The sequence below is a fragment of the Meriones unguiculatus genome, chromosome 4, assembly GCF_030254825.1.
Source record: "Meriones unguiculatus strain TT.TT164.6M chromosome 4, Bangor_MerUng_6.1, whole genome shotgun sequence".
Lineage (NCBI taxonomy): Eukaryota > Metazoa > Chordata > Mammalia > Rodentia > Muridae > Meriones > Meriones unguiculatus.
In genome coordinates this window covers 126,820,487-126,840,117 of record NC_083352.1, presented here as the reverse complement: position 1 = coordinate 126,840,117, position 19,631 = coordinate 126,820,487, and the positions used below count along the sequence as shown (strand labels likewise).

The 19,631-nt window shown below is 50.7% G+C and overlaps 1 protein-coding gene across 4 annotated transcripts; it reads right to left on the bottom strand.

The window, feature by feature from the left end:
* Positions 1–1,752: 1,752 nt before the first annotated feature.
* Positions 1,753–18,727, bottom strand: Rbck1 (RANBP2-type and C3HC4-type zinc finger containing 1). Of its 4 annotated transcripts, none has more exons than XM_060383082.1 (12): positions 18,334–18,727; positions 16,823–16,964; positions 13,407–13,500; positions 12,458–12,656; positions 10,697–10,812; positions 10,442–10,615; positions 9,400–9,560; positions 8,279–8,390; positions 5,105–5,284; positions 4,674–4,772; positions 4,267–4,410; positions 1,753–2,377 (listed from the first exon to the last, which is right to left on the bottom strand). In XM_060383082.1, the coding sequence occupies exons 1-12, from the start codon at positions 18,353–18,355 to the stop codon at positions 2,297–2,299; spliced, it is 1,524 nt and encodes a 507-aa protein (XP_060239065.1). In that variant the 5' UTR covers positions 18,356–18,727; the 3' UTR covers positions 1,753–2,296. The 4 variants fall into 4 exon arrangements, with proteins under 4 accessions (XP_060239065.1, XP_021504933.1, XP_021504934.1 ...); XM_021649258.2 differs by having other exon boundaries at positions 16,823–16,967; positions 18,334–18,726; XM_021649259.2 differs by having other exon boundaries at positions 16,823–16,967; positions 18,412–18,726.
* Positions 18,728–19,631: the final 904 nt, after the last annotated feature.

The following is a 19,631-nucleotide window of genomic DNA, read 5'->3' as shown; positions in this document are numbered from 1 at the left end:
TTTTTTAAGATAAGATTTTATTTTCGGTTATATGTATGTGTAAGGTGTCCTCAGAAGTCAGAAGGTGGGATCATCTGGAGTTACAGGTTATTGTAAGCCATATGACACAGGTGTTGGAAACTGAGCTGGGTCCTCTTGAAGAGCCTTACATGTTCTCAGCCACTGAACAGTCTCTCAGCCCTAGCAAAGATGCTTCCCAAGTACCAGGCATACATGAGTGTGGCCTCCACACTGCAGCTGCTTGCAGGCACCATCACAGCTAGGTGACAGGTGCAAGACATGCCTAGTGTGCTCCGGACTTTCTTGCTTTGCAGGCCTTCAATTCAGAAGGCCAACGCTGAACCTAACTGAGCCCATTGTGGAAGGCACACCAGCTCATCACACCTAGTTTCTATCTACTGAGGAACACCTGACAGTTGCTTCACTCAGCTTCTAGCCTAGCTGTTCTCAACCTGTGGGTTGTGACCCCTTTGGCTAAACCTCTATACCCCAAACTATTTACATTATGATTCATAACAGCAAAATTACATTTAGGAAGTAGCAACAAAAATAATTTTACGGATGGGGGCCACCACAACATGAGGAACTGTATTAAAAGTTGCAGCATTAGGAAGGTTGAGAACCACTGGTCTAGCCTCTAAACAGCCCTACTCCTGGCAGTACAGTATACTCTTGTACGTGGGGTCCCTCTTGGAATCATCCAGGAACGTGGAGCTGGTGCTTCTTAGTCACTCTCTGTTGATCCTTGCTACACCACAATAGGCCACCAGCTTGTGATACCCTTTGACGTGGCAACTGTGAGCCTTAAACAGGGACAGGACTAATAGGGACAAGGGCCCAACCTCTGGCAGCTTACAGCAGAGGGCTAAAGAGCGGTTGGAATGGCAAAAGTCCTAAGTAGCCTCAGACTTACAGACTGAACACGAAGGACAAGTAGGATTTTGGTAACTAGGTAAGGAAGGAAGGGCACATGCCTGTTATCCCAACACCCTGGAGGCCAAGGCACGAAAAAGACTGCTGTGAATTCAAGGACAAGCTGGACTACATAGACCTTATATCTCTAAAAACAAGACGAACCCTCATTCTCTCTTTCAGGTTCCTTCTTGATCCAACTCAAAGCTATAGGTCCACCCAGGGCTCCACATTTCAAGGGCTGGAAAATGCTCACCCTGGAAAAGCTTAATGCCCCAACATTTGGGGCGAGACTTTGACCACCACAAGTGTTGTGCTTATTGTTGTGGGTCACATTATGGGAAGACAGCTGCCATGTCAATCTCAGAAGGTGCTGAGTGGGTCAGGGTGGAGGGAAACCACCAGAAGACATCGGATCAAGGCTTTACCATCTTGCCTCAGCTGTTAAGGCAGATGGACTACCACCTGCTCAGTTTCAGCAGTTCCTGAAACTACTCTGCTCCTCACCTTAGATGCCCAGAGAAGAGGAGAGCAGCCAAGCCTTTCCCCCAGTCTCTACTGCTACACTGGCCTCCCTCCCCAGAATCCCTCCAATCTCAAAATCCTCTATAGATTTAACCAGTGTGGGCTAATACTGGCCCAAGCAACCCTTGACCCAAGTTGGGCATCATGGTGCCAGGTCTGCTATAGAGGTCCCAGAGCTGAGCCAGCCTTATTCCCCCAACCACCAGGACCAACAGATGACCTCCAGGTGCTGTTCCAAGATTTCAGAGCTCATCTTCCTGCCTGTGTGGAACCCATATTGGGATGTTTGCTCCCTCAAACAAAACACTGCTCCCCTTTCTGGAAAACCACTTTAATCCACTTACTCAAAGAAGGAAATGCAGAGCCAGATCCCCCATGGGCTATGTTTCCGGAACTAACAAATCTACCTGGGCCCTGAGGCCCAGAATGGGTTCACATCAGCCCTAAGAAGTGCCAGGCCTTCAAAAGCAATAGCAGCAAAAGTGCCCAGAAAGCAAGGCAAAGGGTGAGGCTGTGAGTCCTCAGGGAGCATGCTAGGGGAGAACAAAGTCACTTGGAGGCCCAGAGCCTAGCCAGCCAGGCCTTCGGCCAAGGCTGTGTTTAAGGCTGGTGGCTAGTGAGGGTAGGGTGTCCAGCTCAAAGACTGAGATCTGTCAGCAACCCCTGGAAGCAACACAAGCAATAGGACTGCCATAGCACCAGCTCAGCTGGGCTCTTGTAGCACAGCAAGCAGGCTGACAGCGCAGCTCAGGGACTTCTCCTGGGCCAAGCTTACAGGGTATGCTAGACAAACCAGAGCTAAAGCCTCTGTCCTAGCCCTACTTGTTCGCTGCTACAAATGAGGGCCACCATCTTCAACTCAGTGGCAGTTCTGACAGCTAGGGTGGCAAGGAATTCCATTGACCCGGCAGCGGCAGCCCCCACTGGTGTCCCCTGGGCCCTAAAGGATACAGAAAAGAGGTTATCAGGATGATAAAAACAGGCTTATCCCCAAGTCACTCCATCAGCCCAAAGGCAGAGCCCATCTGAAGGTACAGAGGGGCTACCAAAGGCCCTCCTGTAAAGAACAGCCTCAGCCTCAGCAATCTCAGGGAGGCAGCATGAAGGCCTTTCAACCCATCCCTGCCCCTCCAGCATCCTCAACTCTATGGTCTCCCCTCTGAGCCAGCACCTAGGCAGAGGAAAAAAGTGCAGTTTCCTCTGCACCACCTGACTATGACCACCAGTAATGATGCCAGCTCTGACTCCAGCAACACAGCTCTAATACTGACTGCTCCTGTCTACAGAGCACTCCCAACCTATGAGACACAGACACCGAGCACTTCTCCTGTACTTGTTTCAGATGATCTGACACAGGCCCTTATTCTGTCTTCATTTCATTGGGGGACAATCTGAAGCTGCAAGGTGGCAAATATGTGAGAGGAAGGGACTTCCCAACTTCAGACAAGCCCTGACTTGCTCTCCCCTCAAACACAACAGCAGGCAAGCCTTGCTACACAGGCCAGGTCCACCGTCTGGAAGGTTTTGACCTCTCAGCATGAGCACAGCTGCAGGCAGGAAGCAAGAGCCTGCAGTGGGTGGCTCCAGGAGTATTTACTGTGGGTCTCCACTGTCAAAGAGTGGCTTTTGATAACCTTTTAAACACTTAAAATGTAAAAAATTCTTAATCCTCAAGCCCACCAAGGTGACACATGGTGCTATAATCTCCAGCACTCAGGAAGCTGATGTAGGAGGATTGCCACAAATTCCAAGCCAGCCCAGGCTACAGAGTGAGTCTTTTTGTTTTGGTTTTTTGAGATAGGGTTTCTCTGTGTAGCCTTGGATGTCCTGCACTCACTCTGTAGACTAGACTAGACTGGCCTTGAACTCACTGCCTGCTTCTGCCTCCTCCAGTGCTGGGATTACATGCCTGGCTGAAGGATAGTCTTAAAAAAAGAAAGAACAGAGAGTGGTAGTGTATACCTATAATCTCAGAACTTGGGGAGGCAGAGGCAAGTGGATCTCTCTGAGTTCCAGGCCAGCTTGGAACAAAGCAAGTCTACAAAGCAAGTCCAGAGAAAACCAAACACAAACACACACACACAGAGAGAGAGAGAGAGAGAGAGAAAAGAGAGAATGAGAGAGAGAGAGAGAGAGAGAGAGAAAAGAGAATGAGAGCCAGAGAGAGAGAAAGGCAGGCAGTGGTGGTGCATTCCTTTAATCCCAGCACTTGAGAGACAGAGGCAGGTAGACCTGAGTTCGAGGCCAGTCTAGGCTACAGAGTGTGTTCCAGAATAGCCAGGGCTACACAGTGAAACTCTGTCTTAAAAAATCAAGGGGGGGAGGGAGGGAGGGAGGGAGGGAGGGAGGGAGGGAGGGAGGAAGGAAAGGAAGGAAATCTTCCCTTGGGCTGGCTTGGCAGATTAAAAGTACTTGCCCCTCAAGACTAGTGACCCACATGAAGATGGAGAGCACTAATTCCACTAAGATGTCCACTGACCTCAAATTAATCACATGGCACAAACACACACAATCCCACTCCTGCGTTCTTTCCTCTCCTGCTCTCTTTCACACACACATGCAGAAAAACAATTAAAAAAAAAAAAAAATCAAGCCAGGCATGGTGGCACACACTTTTAATCGTAGGGGACAAAGTTGGTGGGTAGCCTGGTCTACAGATTTCTAGGTCAACCAAGGCCACAAAATGGGACCCTGCCTTAAAATTAAATAAACGTAAAATAATCCTTCCCTGTAAGCTGTCCACAGTACATTAAACTTAGTTCATGCTCGGGTTTTGAGTCCCACTCCAGTACTCACACTACCCTCAGCTCACCAGTGCGTAAGACTCACCCCAGGGCCCCAGCGTGGCCCCTTGGTGACCCAGCAGATCTCAGTGTGGCAGACAGTGCAGCGGATCCAGTCACAGCCATCCTTCTTCTGTACCACAATCCGGCACTGTGGGCAGTGCATGGCCTCGCCTTGCTGCAGCATCACCTGGGAGGGGGGGAGCTACTGAGGCCCTGGCCTTGCCTCTGCCTACACTCTCCTTCAGAGCCCGGCTTGAGGAACCGCCACTCTGTCCCTGAGGGCTCCCCAACCCAGACTCTTCCTGCAGCTCCACACAGGACACCCTACAGGAAGACACCTTATAAAGGGGGTTTCACCAGGAGGGAGACTGGGCCTCCAAGAACATGTGAACTCAGTCCTTCCTAAGAAGCATCGCGAACATAACTCCTCATGCCAAGACCCTGCCTTACCCTCAGCATCTCCGTTGTCTGCCGGGCAGCCACATCATTCTGAGCCCGAAGGGCCAAGTCGTCCTGATACTCCCTGCAATTCATGCCCTCATGGATGGCCTGCAGGGCAAGGGGCTCTGAGTGAGACATTCCCCAGGGGCTTAAGCTGTGAGGGGCAGAAGAGGCCCACCACCAGCACTGAGTACCACCTGCACTCAGTGAAAGCCCTTGCATTAGAAAGCTGACACCTGTTTTATAGAAGACACAGGATCCAGGGAAGTAGAGCCAGGACCAGCAGTAAGAGCCTGATAGAAATACTCTTTGTTTTAGGTACTGATGGGCACTGTAACCCCTAAGGAAGCTCTCCCGTGAGCCCAGACTGCAGCCCCTGCAGCTGCCACAGCCAGCCCCAGCTAGATGAATGCAAGGAAGCCACATGGGCCCTGTCGCACCTTGCAGAGCAGACAGTTGACACGGGAGCACACAGGACAGGTGAATTCATTGACATCATCCTCAAAGAAGCACCAGCCCCTGCAGTCGGGGGTCTTGCAGTGGTAGCTCAAGGTGCTTCGGTTCTCTGCGATGGACACACTCAGGTCTAGGAAGCGCTGGTAATCCTCAGGCGACAGGAGCTGCACATAAACGGCTTTGTTGCGGAAGTGCAGAACACCCAGCAGATGCCCTTCTACCAAATGGTCTCAGGGAACCCAACACTTCAACCCTGCCCCAAGTTCCTTTTTTTGCCCCTTTTCTTTTTTCTTGTTTTGAGAAGGGGTTTCATATAATGGAGGCTGGCCTTGAACTCCTGGCGTCTCTACTTTCAAGGGCTGGCATTCATTCCAGGCGAACCACACATGGCTCAAGCTCCGTTCTTCACAAAGCCCTTCCAGCACTTCCAATCTCCACTGAGACAGTTAGGATGGCACAAGCTTACCATCCCAGTACCTGGGAGGCTGTAGCAGGAAGTAGGCAAACCTCTGACAATGGGTGGTCTTGAGGGCTACTGAGCTAAGTGACAGTGATGAATGCCTGAGAACTGCATACCTAAGGATTTCCATTGTGGACAAACAGCCAACAGTTCAAATTTTATCAAGAAGAAATGGACACAAGCGATAGGGGGACAAAAAAGTTAAATCCTGGAACCTGGAAGCCATTAAATCTCAGTACTTTGAAGGCTGAGGCAGGATCACTGACAGTTCACTGCCAGCCTGTGCTATATAGCAAGACCTGTCTCAAAGACAAATCAGTATCCAGGCCCACTGCCCTCTACAAACAATGCGGCAACGTCCCAGACTAGACCATCTTCAGGTGGCCTCCACACCCCATAAGACTGTTTCACATAGAAACAGTGCAGTATTCTAGGGAGCCACACTTCCTTGCAGGAAAGGTAAACAGAAAGGAGAGGCAGAAGAAGGCATGCCACAGAGAGCTGAAATGCTCTTTTAAGGACCACTGGCAAACAGCAAAGCTAGTCAGTGAGAGAATCAGGCCTTGTTCTGAATCTTAGAAAGTTACAGGTATCAAACTCACAATGCACACCTAGGCACACCTATAAAGGGGTACATTCTGCCAGTGTGAATCAGACATTTACCTCCAAAATGCAGCCAGTGACGTGGTAGGCAAGGGTGGACACAGTAGGCAAGGGTGTTTACTGCCAAACCTGCTGAATGTGATCTCTGAGACCCACATGGTTGGAAAGACAGAATTGACTCTAGCCAGTTTTTTTCTGAAGTCCACACACATGCTGTGTGGCACACAGGAGGCAGTGTCAGGTGATCTGTGAGTCAAGCCAGCTGAGACTACACAGTGAGACCTTGTCTCAAAAACAAAACAAACAAACAAAAAAAAACAAAATGTCATCTGCCAAGGAAGAAGGAAACAGGACAAAATGGTACTGGAGGATGTCTGGGGCCCAGAGTTGGGGGTGCTTTTTCTCTTTTTCTATTCTCTCCATTATCTGCCATTATTAACAGCACTACCACCTGGCCACTCTACTGACACCTTCCTCCTCTCACTGCCACACCTGAGGCTTGGGGCAGGATCTGGTGGCTTCTCAGGTGCTCTGCATGCAGCCCTTGGTATGAATATGGCCTTTGGCAGGGTAGCCTCCTCAGAAATCCTCGGAGACAGTGAGTGTCCTGCTCTCCAGACCACAAAAAGGATACTTCAACAAGACCCAGGAGCGAACACACTCAGACAAGTCCCTCAGACAAGGTTAAACACGGCTACACTGAACATAGACTCGAAATTCCCCTTCACCTCACCAAAGCCCCTTTGACTTGGGAATCATCTGGTAACATTCTGTTACTGCAGAAGGCACATGGTCAGAGGAGGCAGGACCGATGGGAAGAAAGGGGACCTGTGCATGCCAGGGGTTTCCAGTCTGAACCTGGCCACTGTGATCCTGCTTTTTTAAGTCTACAGTCAAACCCAGTACTGTGCTTGCTAGGCAGTACTCTATCTACTAGCCCTTAACTATTAAAACAGCCTTAGTGGGTTTCTCTAGTAAGGGGAACAGGGACTATTTCTGACATGAACCCAATGGCAGGCTCTTTGACACCTCAACCCTCCAAGGGAGGAGCAGCCCTGCTAGGCCACAAAGGAGGACTTTACAGCCAGTCCTGAAAATACCTGATAAAACAGGGTCAGATGAAAAGGGAAGAGGTCTTCCCCTATCAGTGGACTTGGAAAAGGGCAGGGAGGAGATGAGGGAGGGAGGGTGGGATTGGGAGGGAATGAGGGAGTGGGATACAGCTGGGATACAGAGTTAATAAAATGTAACTAATAATAAAAATTTTAAAAAACACAATTTTAAAAACAAACAAAAATAAATAAAATAAAATCAAACAGCCTTGCTATTTACACAGCTCAGGCTGGCCTCAAGCTTTTCATCCTGATGTGTCAGCAATGCTGAGGTGACGGGGTGTACTGCCATGCCAACCCTTGAATGGCCATATTACCACAGGATATCAGCCCATGGCTCATGCTGGCCCCCAGAGGGAATCTGGGCCTGAGCATGTAATTTGCACTGGCTAATAGGACTACAGCCAAGCAGTCTATGCACACTTATAGTTGTGCTCAGAACACTGAAACCTCACTAATACTGCCATGTGAGGCCTACACAGCCTATGTATGGAGGGGACTGAAGTAGGTGATTATTTTCGACAAGGCCATCATGACTCATCTCATACCACTGAGCAGACAAGCTAGGAACCAGCTCTGGAGCACAGAAACCCCAGCTCCAACCAAGTGGGAGCACTGCCTTGCAATTCACAAACTGTAGTGCCTGAAGGCACCAGGCCTGGAGTGAGCAGCTGACACAGCAGCTGCACAAGCCTGCACACACTAGCAGCCGCCACCTGTGCTTCCGGCAGAGGACACAGGGCAGAGGCTGAGTGTTTGACATGAGGGTGCAGACAGGCTGAGGCCCAGCTCCCACCCATCCTACCCTTGCAGCCCTTGCAGCTCTGCTCTGCTCCATCTACTCCCTGCAAAGCTGCACTCTGAATGAACACTTGGAAAATGTCTGCTGGGAGATGCAGAGAGTCAATGCTCCTGAGCTGTGCCTGCTGCCCACTCAAGGCCAGCTCCCCGGGAGCAGAATGCCTTCCCTCCACCGGCCTTACCGCCCGGATCTCCCTCTCCAGCAGCTTGCCGGGGCATGAGTAGGTGCTGTCAATGAAGGGGCAGGATACCTCCGCCTCCTGGCTGTTTCGGATGGTGCCCTGTAGGCACTCCCTGGGGAGAGGAGGGTGGCAGTTAGGCTCATTCCAACCTCCTCAGGGACTCCAGCCCTCTGATGGCAGGGCCTGATCCCAGGGCCCTTCCTTCACATCCCCCTCAACTCACCACCAAGGCCCCACTTCTATCCACCCCACCATCCCTGCTGCTGTGGTATAGGGCACTGGCATCCCTGCCCAGGTGACTGCAGTAACCTCTCCTCGGTCCTGTCTCCACACAGTGCAAGCGCCCACTCTCAGCACTACAGTGGTATCACTCAAAGGGGACCAGACCAACTGATGCTCAGAGCTTTTGTCCCCTCCCCTCCCCCACCACTGCTGCCATCCCTGTGCTCCCTGGTCTCTTCAGACAGTTTTCCAGCCTCTGCTCCAGCATGACTTCCTTAAAGGCTGCCAGCTCCTCCCCAGCAAGGCTTACAACCTAGTTACTTAGCATGTGGCACCATATTCCTTAACACAGACTCCACATGGGAACATTAGCTAGAGGGGCACTCCACCAGGGTCCACTATGGTGAATGAACATAATATTCCCAGCCCAAGGGTGGAAGGGCTACACAGGAGACCCAAGGGAAAGAATACATACACTAAAGGACAGAATGCTATGGGCTGTCAGGGCTCGGTCCTAATGTCTTTTCATATGCCAGGCAGTAACAGGTAGTGAGGAAGGACTGCAGCTCTGCAGCCAGAATGCCTGTCTCACTTTTGAGCTTCTTGTAAGCTGTGTGCCCTTGACAACATGGATGCTTGAATTCTCTGTGCCTCCCATGCCCTTTTCTTTGGATTTTAAAGACAAGGTCTCATGTAGTCCTGGCTGGCCTTGAACTCACTATACAGCCGAATCTAGTCCTGAACTTCTGATCCTCTTGCCTCTACCGCCTGAATGCTGGGATTTCAGGCATAAGCACAACACCTCTTGCATAAACGGTGTTTTGTGGGAATCCACTGCGATAAGGAGGAAGGTCAGGCACTTTGGTAAGCACTGTCGCTGGGTAGGAGTGGGGCCGCACCTGCAGAAGGCGTGCAGACACTCACGCAGCACCACGGCCTCACCGGGTGCCAGCACTGAGTAGCACACAGGGCACTCAGCAGGCTCGGCGTTCAGCACCAGGCTCCTCTGCTCCAGCTGCACGTGCTGCAGGTAGTTCCCCTCCTGCTGCTGCTGTTTCCGCTGGGCACACGGGCAGGGCGGGGCCACCAGATGGGTCAGGGTCTCAGTTGGTCAGATAGGAAGTGGGACAAGGCTGGGGTAGCAGGGGGCCAGCAAGGCAGTAGTGGGCTGGGAATATGGGCAGGCCAAGAAGGCCAGGTGAGCTACAGCAAGCTAAGGAGCTAGGTGAGGGGACAAGGGGGGTAGAGAGAGAAAAGGTTCAGGGTACAAGAGGGAGTAGTTCGCAGGGCTGCTCGGGTAAACAGGGTAGGGCTGGCAGAATGGTAAAAGGAGCATCAGAGCTAGGGCAGAGCAAAGCTGCAGGTAAGACTTGGCTAGGCGTGGGACAAGGTCAAGGTAGGGCTGGCTGCACTGCACCCAAAGGGGAAGAAGGTGGGAGGAGCATGCTCTTGGAGTGGGGCGCCTATGGAGTCAGTGTTTGTCGTGGGAGCTGACTACTCTGGGGGAATGAGAGCAGAGTCGTTCCCAAGAAGCCTAGGAAGGCAGTCCACACGAGAGGAAGGGGAGGAGGTGGAGTACACAGTAGGAGCCAGGATGAGGCTCCAGGCCCTAGGTGAGGTTTCGGCTGAGAATAGTTCAGAGTCACAGAAGAAGCACTGTCAGCACAGCCAGGACTGCTTATATGCATGAGGGAAGAGGCGTCAAAGCCAGGACGCAGGGCAAGTGAAGAGCCTAGCTGTGCATCACGCGAAGAGAACTAGGCTCAGCCACACAGCAGCCTCAGAGAGAAACGGCTCAGTCAAGGGCAAGCTTATGGCTCAGCAATGTGCTCATGAGGAAGAGGCAGTGGCTAGGGGCACAGCTATGCAGGTGGTTCCCCTTCTGGCTTAGGCCTTCCTCAAGCAGCCTGCAGGTGTCTGGCCCCGGACCTGTGTGCCCACCTGCTGGTACTGGCGCAGCGCCTCCTCCTCACCAGCCAGGCGTGCTCGCTCTTCCTCATCAGGCTGGTATGAGGCAGGTATCTGGTAGGTCTCAGGCCTTGCACGACAGCACATCTCACACCCAGGCCGTGTGGGTTTGTTGATGAAAGTGCAGCCAGGGCACTGCCAACCCACCTGGGAAGAGACAAGCTGTGAGCATGGCTGGGTTGGGCAGGGAAGACAGGACACAGGTACCCATGAAGTAAGGCAGCTTACCGGTGGCGACTCTGGTGCTGCATCTGGCTGCCCTGGCTCCTGGTGGGCCCTGGGCTTGGGAAAGACAGGCTCCAAGAGGCCCCGTGGCTGCAGGGTGAGGTCCTTGAAGCCCAAATCTGCAGAAGGAGTATGTGTGATATCCAGGTATCCACATGCTGAGCCAGCCAGGTACACCCCAATCATGGCATCTCCCAACTCTGCACTGTTTCTAGTCTCCTCCTGAAGGTGGGTATCAGGATATCCCAAGGCCTCACCCATAACTGCACCTTCATGACCGCACTCCCTTTTTTGTTTGTTTGTTGTTGCTGGCTTTTTGTTTTCTTTTTTCTTTTCTTTTTCTTTTTTGGTTTTTTGAGACAGAGTTTCTCTGTTTAACAGAGTCCTGGTTGTCCTGGACTCACTTTGTATCACTTTGTAGACCAGCCTGGCCTCGAACTCAAAGATCTGCCTCGCAAAGGCCGGGATTAAAGGTGTGTGTCACCACCACATACCTTTAACCACCATCCCGTTTGAGAGGAGGTGCTGCCAAACGCTAACTCCATCATGCAGAAATGCCCACCGAGAAGAAAGAGGCCTGAACATCTTCAGTCAGCACAATAACCAGGGATTGGAGGGGATCAGGGCTGGCAGGGTCTGAGATGTGGCAGCTGAATGTTGTGTCTTTTGCCACCAGGGACACTAACTGGACAACTGGCAAAAACCCAAATGGGACTGACAGCACTGTGTCAGAGTCAAGCCAGAGAGGGTTCAGTGGGCAAAGACACTTGCCACCAAGCCTGCTGACCTGAGTGTGAGCCCCTGGACCACATGGTGGAAAGAGACCTGACTATGGCACAGGTATGGCTACGTACATGCATGAATACATGTAATGTTTACATTATTTACTTACTTTGTGAGGGGGTTGTTTTATTTTTTCAAGACAGAGTTTCTGATATAGTTCTGGCTGTCCTGGAACTCATTATGTAGATCAGGCTGGCCTCAAGCTCAGGGAACTGCTTGCCTCTGTCTCCCAAGTGCTAGAATTAAAGGTGTGTGCCACTAGGCCCAGCCCAATAAATGTAATTTTTAAAATTAAAAAAAAAAAAAAAAAAAAAAAGAATGCAGTACATTGATGTTAATTTCCTGCATTAGAAAGTTGTTCAGGGGAACAAAGAAAACAGCTTTTCTATTTAAAAACACTATGCAAGTCTTCAGTGCTAGGCGATCCCACTTACAGTTACTTTTAAAATGTTTCCTAAGAGTCTGCACCCAGAGGCAAAAGGACGATGAACAAAAAAACATAACAAAACAATAGCTAGGACAGCGTTTGCAGGGCCTTTAATCCCAGCACTCAGGAAGCAGAGGCAGGCAGATCTCTGACTTCAAGGGCAGCCTGGTCTATAGAGAGAGCTCCTGGACAGCCAGGGCTACACAGAGAAATCCTGTCTCGAAAAACCAAAAAATAAAACAAAACAAAGAAGGAGAACGTTTCTCTACACAACTGTGCAACTTTTCTACAGGTCTAAAATACTGCAGTAAAGGCAGCCATACTACACCCTAGTTATATTACCAACATACACAAATAGAAACACAGAAAGCTAAGGGACAGAAACAGGAATGAGCTTGCCCAAGGTCACACGGCTAGCAAATGCAGGCCAGGACTGATCAGCCCCTCTCTTCATGCCAGCCATGCTCAAGCGTTCTACAGAAAGCTCCCCCCACCCTGACATCCACTTCCATGGGGAGGGCCCTCCAGCACACCCCTGAGAGAGAGGACGTCACCTTCCAACATCCGCAGCTGCCGCTGCCGCTGCAGCTCCTGAGGGTTGAGTGAGGTGTTGCGGGCCGACAGCAGGTAGAGATAGGCACTGTCTCCATTCCGTCGAATGCCGTGAGAATGCAGGGTCTCCTGGTCTCGTGCCAGCCTCTGTCCAACCACCCACTGCTGCAGGCTGGGTGGAAAGCCATAGTCCAGAAATACCTTGGGGGGGGGTAGGTTATAGTTTGAGCACTTGATCCCAGCTGGGGGCACTGTTTTCTGAGGCTCTGGAACTGTTGTTTGGGGGCCTGGCTGGCACAGGTGGGCCACTGAAGGCTGGCCTTGAAGGTTTGAGTCTGCTCTGATTTTGCCCCAGTTCTGTGCTCCTTGGCCATATGAAAAGCCACAACTGAAGTCAAGCACGGTGGCAGGTGCCCACCTAAGCCCAGAACTCAGGACGCAGAGGCACATGGATCTCTCTACACTTGAGACCAGCTTGGTCTATAAAGTGAGTTCCGGGTCACTCAGGGTTTCTTAGTGAAACCCTATATTTACAAGAGAGAGTGGAGGGCTGGGGAAATGGCTAGTGATTCAGAGTACTTGTCCCTGAAAAGGACCTGAGTTCAATTTCCAGCATACCCACAACCGCAGTTCCAGTACATCAAACAGGCACACACATGGAACAATACACACAGGCAGGGAAATATTCACACATAAGGAAAACTAAATAACCCTTAAAAATGTTAAGGGTAGGACAGAAGGAAAAAAAAAAGCCACAGCTGCAAGCTCCAGACCCTGAGCTGTCTCAAGCAAGCCCCTTCCTCCCAGGACGCACTGTATCCTCTGAACTGTGAGCCAAAACAAGCCTGTCCCCAAGTTGTTTCTGTCAGGTGTCTGACAACAACATATGGGGTGGGGATACATGCAGAGAGGGTGGGGAGAACAGACAGGAGACAGCAGCCGCTTACTCACCATGTCCTTGAGGGAGGCCACTGTCATATCAGGGCGCACTGTGAGCCAGATGGTGACGGTGTGCATGTGAGCGTCCTCCACGCTCACACAGAGCCTGGGGAAACAGGGTGGGCAAGGATGTGGGCAAGGCTGCGCGTGTGTGCAGACGCTGTGTGCTGGTTAGGTTTCATGAACATATACATGTTAGAAGTGAAATATCAATTAAAAAATGCTTCCATCAAATTGGCCTATAGGCAAGCCTGTAGGGCATCTTCTTTCATTTTTAAAAATCAGTTTCTGAAACTAGTTATCTTCCTCCATGTGTGTGAGTGTTTGCCTGCATGTACATATGGACACTGCTTACATGCCTGGCGTATGTGCAAGTCAAAAGAAGATGTCAGACTTCCTGGAACCAATTACAGCGCAGTGAGCACCATGCAGGCACTGAGAACCAATGCACCCTGGGTCTTCCACAAAAGTAGCAAGCACGCTTAACTGCTGAGTCAACCCTTCAGGGGCTGTGGGCAGGACAGCTCTGGGCAAGCGCTCCTGGGCTGTATTCAAAAGCAATGTGAGCAGGCCATGGAGCGCACGCCAGTAGGCAGCATTCTTCCATAGTCTCTACTTCAGGTCCTGTCTCTGGGTTCCTACTTGAGTTCCTGACTTGACTTTCCTCAGTGATAGAACATAGGCTGGGATGTACGAACACCTTTCCTCCCCAAGCTGCTTTTGGTCATGGTGTTTACTACAATAGAAACCAGAACAAGCTGTGTAGACAGCCGACCTGGGGACGGTCTCCCTGGATTCCCGGCTCTGTATGTACCCTTCCAACAGGAAGCACTGCCTAAGCCCTTACCTGGCTCAAATTAGTTTTAGGGCATAAGGAACACTGGTACTGGGGATTAAACTCAGAGCCTTGCACAAGGCGAGCTTTCTACAGCTGAGCTGTGTGTGTCCCAGCCCTTTATTTTCATTTTGAAACAGGGTTGGTAAATTGCCAAGGCCAACCCTGAACTTGCCATCTATCTGTTTTAGCACCCAAGAAGCTGTCACCAAGCCTGGCAATTTGAGGGGGTGCGGAGTGGGGGAGGTGGAGATTCTTTTGGTTTAAAACAGGGTCTCATGTTGGTTAGGCTGGCCTTGAACTCCCTAACCCTATGAAACTGAAGATGCCCTTGAATTTCTGGCCCTTTGCTTCCATCGTCCTCAAGTTGGAATTTGGTCTGCCTTGGCTCCATCTGTTCCTCTCTTCTGCCAAATGAGCAGCATCTGGTGTTGAGCACACACCTGTGATACTAGTGGCACTTAATCGTTTAACCCACTTAATCCTTTCCAGCAGCCTGAGGCAGGCCCTGCCACATCCTTTTCTAGCCTTAAATATACTGTGGCAGCCACACTGCAGGAATAATCAATAACTGCCACATTGACTTAAGTCCAAACTATCACTCCCAATGATGCCGGACTTTGTATTCAGTGCTGGGTATTGAACCAAGAGTCTCACATGCCCAGACAAGCACTCCACCATGGAGGCCACATGTTCTTACTCTAGGACACAAGCTTCGCTTTTCTCAAGGACCTGCAAGCTTATTTTATTTTGTTCTTTTCGTTTGTTTGTTTGTTTGTTTGTATGCAGCCTACACTAGCCTGGCACTCATCATTCTCCTGCCTCAGCCTTCTAAGTGCCAGCTAGCGTCACAGATACATGCCACCATGCCTGGCTCCTGAAACATTGTTGAAAGATCAAAAAGCAAGAAAAAATAAGAATGCAAATCAAAGGCTGAACTGACCCCAGAGAAAAGCAGATAACCTCTTAGCATGGGAGCACAGTCCAGCCATCTAAGACCTTGGAGAGCCATGGGAAACAGTGCACCACAGGGCAAAGGCGGCCAGGCAGACACGCCCATGAGGCCAGGACTCAGGAAGCGGAGTTCTGCAAAGGGTAGCTCCAGGTCCCAAGCCAGCCTGGCCTACATAACAAGCCCTGTCTCAGCAGCCCCTAGTCTGAAAAATACTCCAGGAAGTACCCAAGAAACTCTTCCAAAAAATACTTTTGCTTTTCTTTTTTAGACTCAGGGCTCATTATTTAGCACTGGCTGGTCTAATGGACCATGTGGAACAGGCTCACCTCTAACTGAGAGATTCACCTGTCTCTGCCTCTTGAATGCTGGGATTACAGGTATGTGCCTGTAATGCCTGGGGTAGAAAAATGATTCTGACACCCAATCATCAGTAAAAACAAAACAAAACAAAAAAAAAGCAGAAATAAGCAGACATACAAAGATTCAAAGTTTTCTGTCCATGTTTTCATAGGAAAGGGGTTTTGTTGTTTCGGTTCTTGTGAAGATATAGTTTTGTGTACTCGGGTTGGCTCTGAAACTTCTTACCCTCCTGCCTCTACCACCTAAGTGTTGGGATTACAGGTATGCATTACCACACCCAGCTAAGACCAGACTCTAAACGGTCAAATTATCTTAGGAGTTTGGAAACATAAAAGTACACATACTTTAAACATGCTTTGCTCATTCCATAGAAGCGATTCCATAATAACAACACCATGAAGCCCAAAGAGCAGTGGTTCTCAGCCTGGGGCTCACAAGCCCTGGGGGGACTGAATGACTTTTTCATAGGGTTTGCCTAAGACCATTGGAAAACACAGATATTTCTTTACATTATGATTCATAACAGAAGCAAAATTACAGTTACGAAGCAGCAATAAACATAATTTAATATTTGGGGGTCACCACAACATGAGGAACTGTATTAAAAGGTCACAGCATCAGGAAAGTTGAGAACCACTGCCATAGAGGCAACACATGTTCAGACCCAAAGAGGGGTAAATGTTACTATAGTACCAAATTTGGTAGTTTATACCTGTAATTCCAATACTTCCAAGACAAAACTGTCTTGAGTTGAAGGCTAGCCCACACAGTGATTTACAGGCCTTACTTGGACTACAGAGTAACTTGGTCTCTAAAAACAAAAGGTAAATTAAAACAGAAAAGTAAAGTAAGGAGGGATGGCTCAGTGTGAAAGCGCTTGCTGCGTAAGCCTGCTGCCCTGAGTTCCTCCCCAGATCCTGTGGAGGGAAGGAGAGAACTGTCTCCTCAGAGTCTGACTTCAACACATTCAAGAAAATAAATCCTGTGCTGGCTTTGGCAGCAGACACTAAAACTGGAATAATAAAGGGAGGATTTGCATGGCCCCAATGCAAGATGACACCCACTGTACAGGGTCCCCTTTAAAAACTGAACCCCAGCACAGGAAGCAGCCTACCCCATAGCTCGCAGTTGATTAGCGACCAAGAGCTTCAAGCTCAACCTCCCACAAGAGAACCTGACAGTGAGGCCCTAGGTTCTGCCCCCAGCACTGCAAGGAAAAAAGGATAACCAGTCCACAAAGGTTCAGGAGGCCCCCCCTTTAGTGTGAGACACACTCACCTGATGTCCTGTGTTGGGGAGACCTCCGGTTTTACTTGCACCCTGAGGGGTACCCGCTGCTCTGCCAGCCAGGTGGCATACTTGATAGCAGCCTGCTCATCTCCGCCAGCCACTGCCCGGGCAAGGCTCAGGGCCATCTCCTCTGCTGAAGGTCAGCACAGAACAAGCAGGTTAGCACCAGTTTAAGTGCGGAGGCTAGAGAGGCGACCCTGGGTGCATCCATGTCCTCTTTCCCTAGTGAGTTCCTGTATCTTCTACATCTGCTATTTTAAATTTTTCTTTTTTTAGAGGGGTGTGGAGTGTGCTTTTCCAGTCCTCTTCACCCTGGGCTCACTGGGGTGCCCTTTTCCTTTCATGTTCAGAGTCCTCCATACTCCCTTCATGTATCTGACAAGCATTTGTTTTCTTGCTTGCTTTTTTTTTTTTTTTTTTTTTAACTGTATGGCACCTACTGGTCTAGAATGTAGACTCTATGAGTGGTTAAGGCAAATAGCACCCTTCCTATAAACTTCTAAGTTCAACAAGAAAATGGAAAATGTTAAAGTTTGACAAGAAAATCAGATATAGTCCATTCTGGCAATAATTGAATAAGGAGGTCAGGGGAGACCTCTAGGAGTTAAGGGAAACTGAGGCCTGAATGAAGGGTTGCTGCCACTCCAATATCAAATAAGGAAAACTGTCCAAGAGGCCAGCAAGTGGGCAAAGGCCTTGGGCAAAAAGTGGTTGGATCAGAACAGAAAAGTCAAGGACTGCAGGCATAGCTCAGTGATAGAACACTTGAATAGCACACATTGAAGCCCCAGGTTCAATTCCCAGTAGGAGACAGAACAGAAGAGGCTGGTGGGAGTGAATGCAAGGAAATGAGAGGTCATTAAAGGCAGTCCAGAGCTCTGGGCTTGGTTCTATTAGGAGGGCTGGGCTGTCCTGCAAACAGGTCAGTAGCTCTACCGGTGTTCCCTCAAATCTGGGTAGAAGGGTGAAAGAGAGAGGGATGTATGTTCCCTCCTGTCCTACTCTGGCCAACTGACGTTTGTTTCCTACCAGGTGCTCTAGGGTCTATGCTCTGTGTTCACTGAGTCTCTGACCCCTATTTCTGATACGTATTCCCTCCACCAACGAAACGAGCCAAATTGTAGTACATAGGCAGGCTTGTTGCAGTCAGCTCTTAGGCGGTTTCACCGACTGCGCAGGAGAGGGTCAGTAAAATCGCCATGCCGAAGGAGACAAAAAAGGAGGTGGGGAAGAGAGAGGGGAGAGGAAATGCAGAGAGAGAGAAGGGCCCAAAATGTCTGGTTTGGTGATGAGCCTCTGAGGGAGAGGAAGCCCATTCCCCGGCTAGAGGGCGGGGTATGCCAGCCATGCCCTGTAACTGAGAGATGCTGGGAGAACCTGGAGGCCAGGTCCGTATGGTTAAACAGGAACCTCAGCCGCTTGTCCCGCGTCTGAATCCCAACAATTTCTGCACAGACCCGGCCTAGAGTCCACTTCCACAAGCTCCAGTCGGTGCCCACCTTTCTTGGTCTTGTCGTCCATCTGGCCTGGCTGCGCCCATCCCCTCAGAAAGGGCTGCTGCTCCCGGGAAACGCTACCTTGGGGTCGCCTGGGAGGGAGCGGGAAGACAGCAGCGAGCGATTCCGCTCTAGCCAGCCTCGCGCGTGGCCCAAGCGGTGTCCTGGGTCGCACTCAGGCAGCATCACACTGCCCAGGGCCCAAGGCCCGGCATTGGGAACCGGCGAGGCCCCGCGAGGGACACAGAAAGCGAAGGAGGCCTCGGGCTAGGCCTGCAGTAGGCGATGGGCAACCACGACCCACAAGCGCGAGACGGAGGAAGGCTAGTCCGCGCCGGCGCCCCACCGTCCGGAACCCTAGCCCAGCGGCTCGCGCTACCCGGAAAACAATGCGGGCAGCGTCCCCGGAAGTGAAAGTAGCAGCCCCGGAAGTGCAGCCGACCGAACAGAAACTGTTCCCTCACCCAAGACTTTGCAGGCTCGCCAGCTGGGTCTGGCTTCTAGACTGTTCCTGGCGCTCACGCTCCACCACATGGTCTGGCGGACCAGGGACACTTGGTCCAGATGCCAGTGACCGCCCCTTGGCCAACCACCAACTCCAGCCAGCTCTTAGCTTGGGAGTGGGGGGTTGGGGTGGGGAGCGGGAGAAGCTAGAGGGTGGGGCCTAGAAGGTGCAGAGGGTGGCTTGAACTCCTAAGGAGACGTCCTTGCTGGTGCCGCCTCTTCTTGAGCATAGCCTGCAGGCTCACCAAATCGCCAGCACACCAATTGGTAACCCCGTACTTGTCCCGTTTGCAGTTAAGGAAACAGAGTATTGGAATGTTTATGACTTGCCCAAAGCCACACTGCTCCAGTTTGAATCCAAACGTGGAAGTCGAGATAACCCACCTGGGCACCTTGGAGACTTGTCTCTTACTTGTTCACTACTGTTCTGTTTTCCGAACAAAGGCTGGGAATTCTTTTCAGCCACCACTTGTTTTATGCTTTCTCTCACTTTCATCCCACAGACTAACAGATACAGAGGGCCCCAGGATGGACAACAGAAACTCATCCTCTCATGTGCTCACATCGCATCCTGCCAGACCCTGGCCTTTCTCTTTTCCCTCAGTTGGTCTAGAAGAGCCTGTATCATTCTTAAAATAATAACAGGCTTGTACTCACTCTGTAGACCAGGCTGGCCTCGAATTCAAATCTGCCTGCCTCTGCCTCCCAGAGTGCTGAGATTACAGGCAAGCGCCGCTGTGCCTGGCTGTAAACCTCAAACTTAACGGCAATCCTCCTGTCTCTCTTATTGGATTTAT

Bases quoted from the DNA above. Each gene is read 5' to 3' on its own strand.
- Rbck1 (XM_021649258.2), bottom strand. From the start codon at position 18,355: ATGGACGACAAGACCAAGAAAG. The intron at 10,616-10,696 runs GTAAGCTGCCTT...GTCTCTTCCCAG, and splicing joins CAGCACCAGAGTCGCCACCG to GTGGGTTGGCAGTGCCCTGG. The intron at 8,391-9,399 runs GTGCGGCCCCAC...TCCTCTCCCCAG, and splicing joins TGTCTGCACGCCTTCTGCAG to GGAGTGCCTACAGGGCACCA.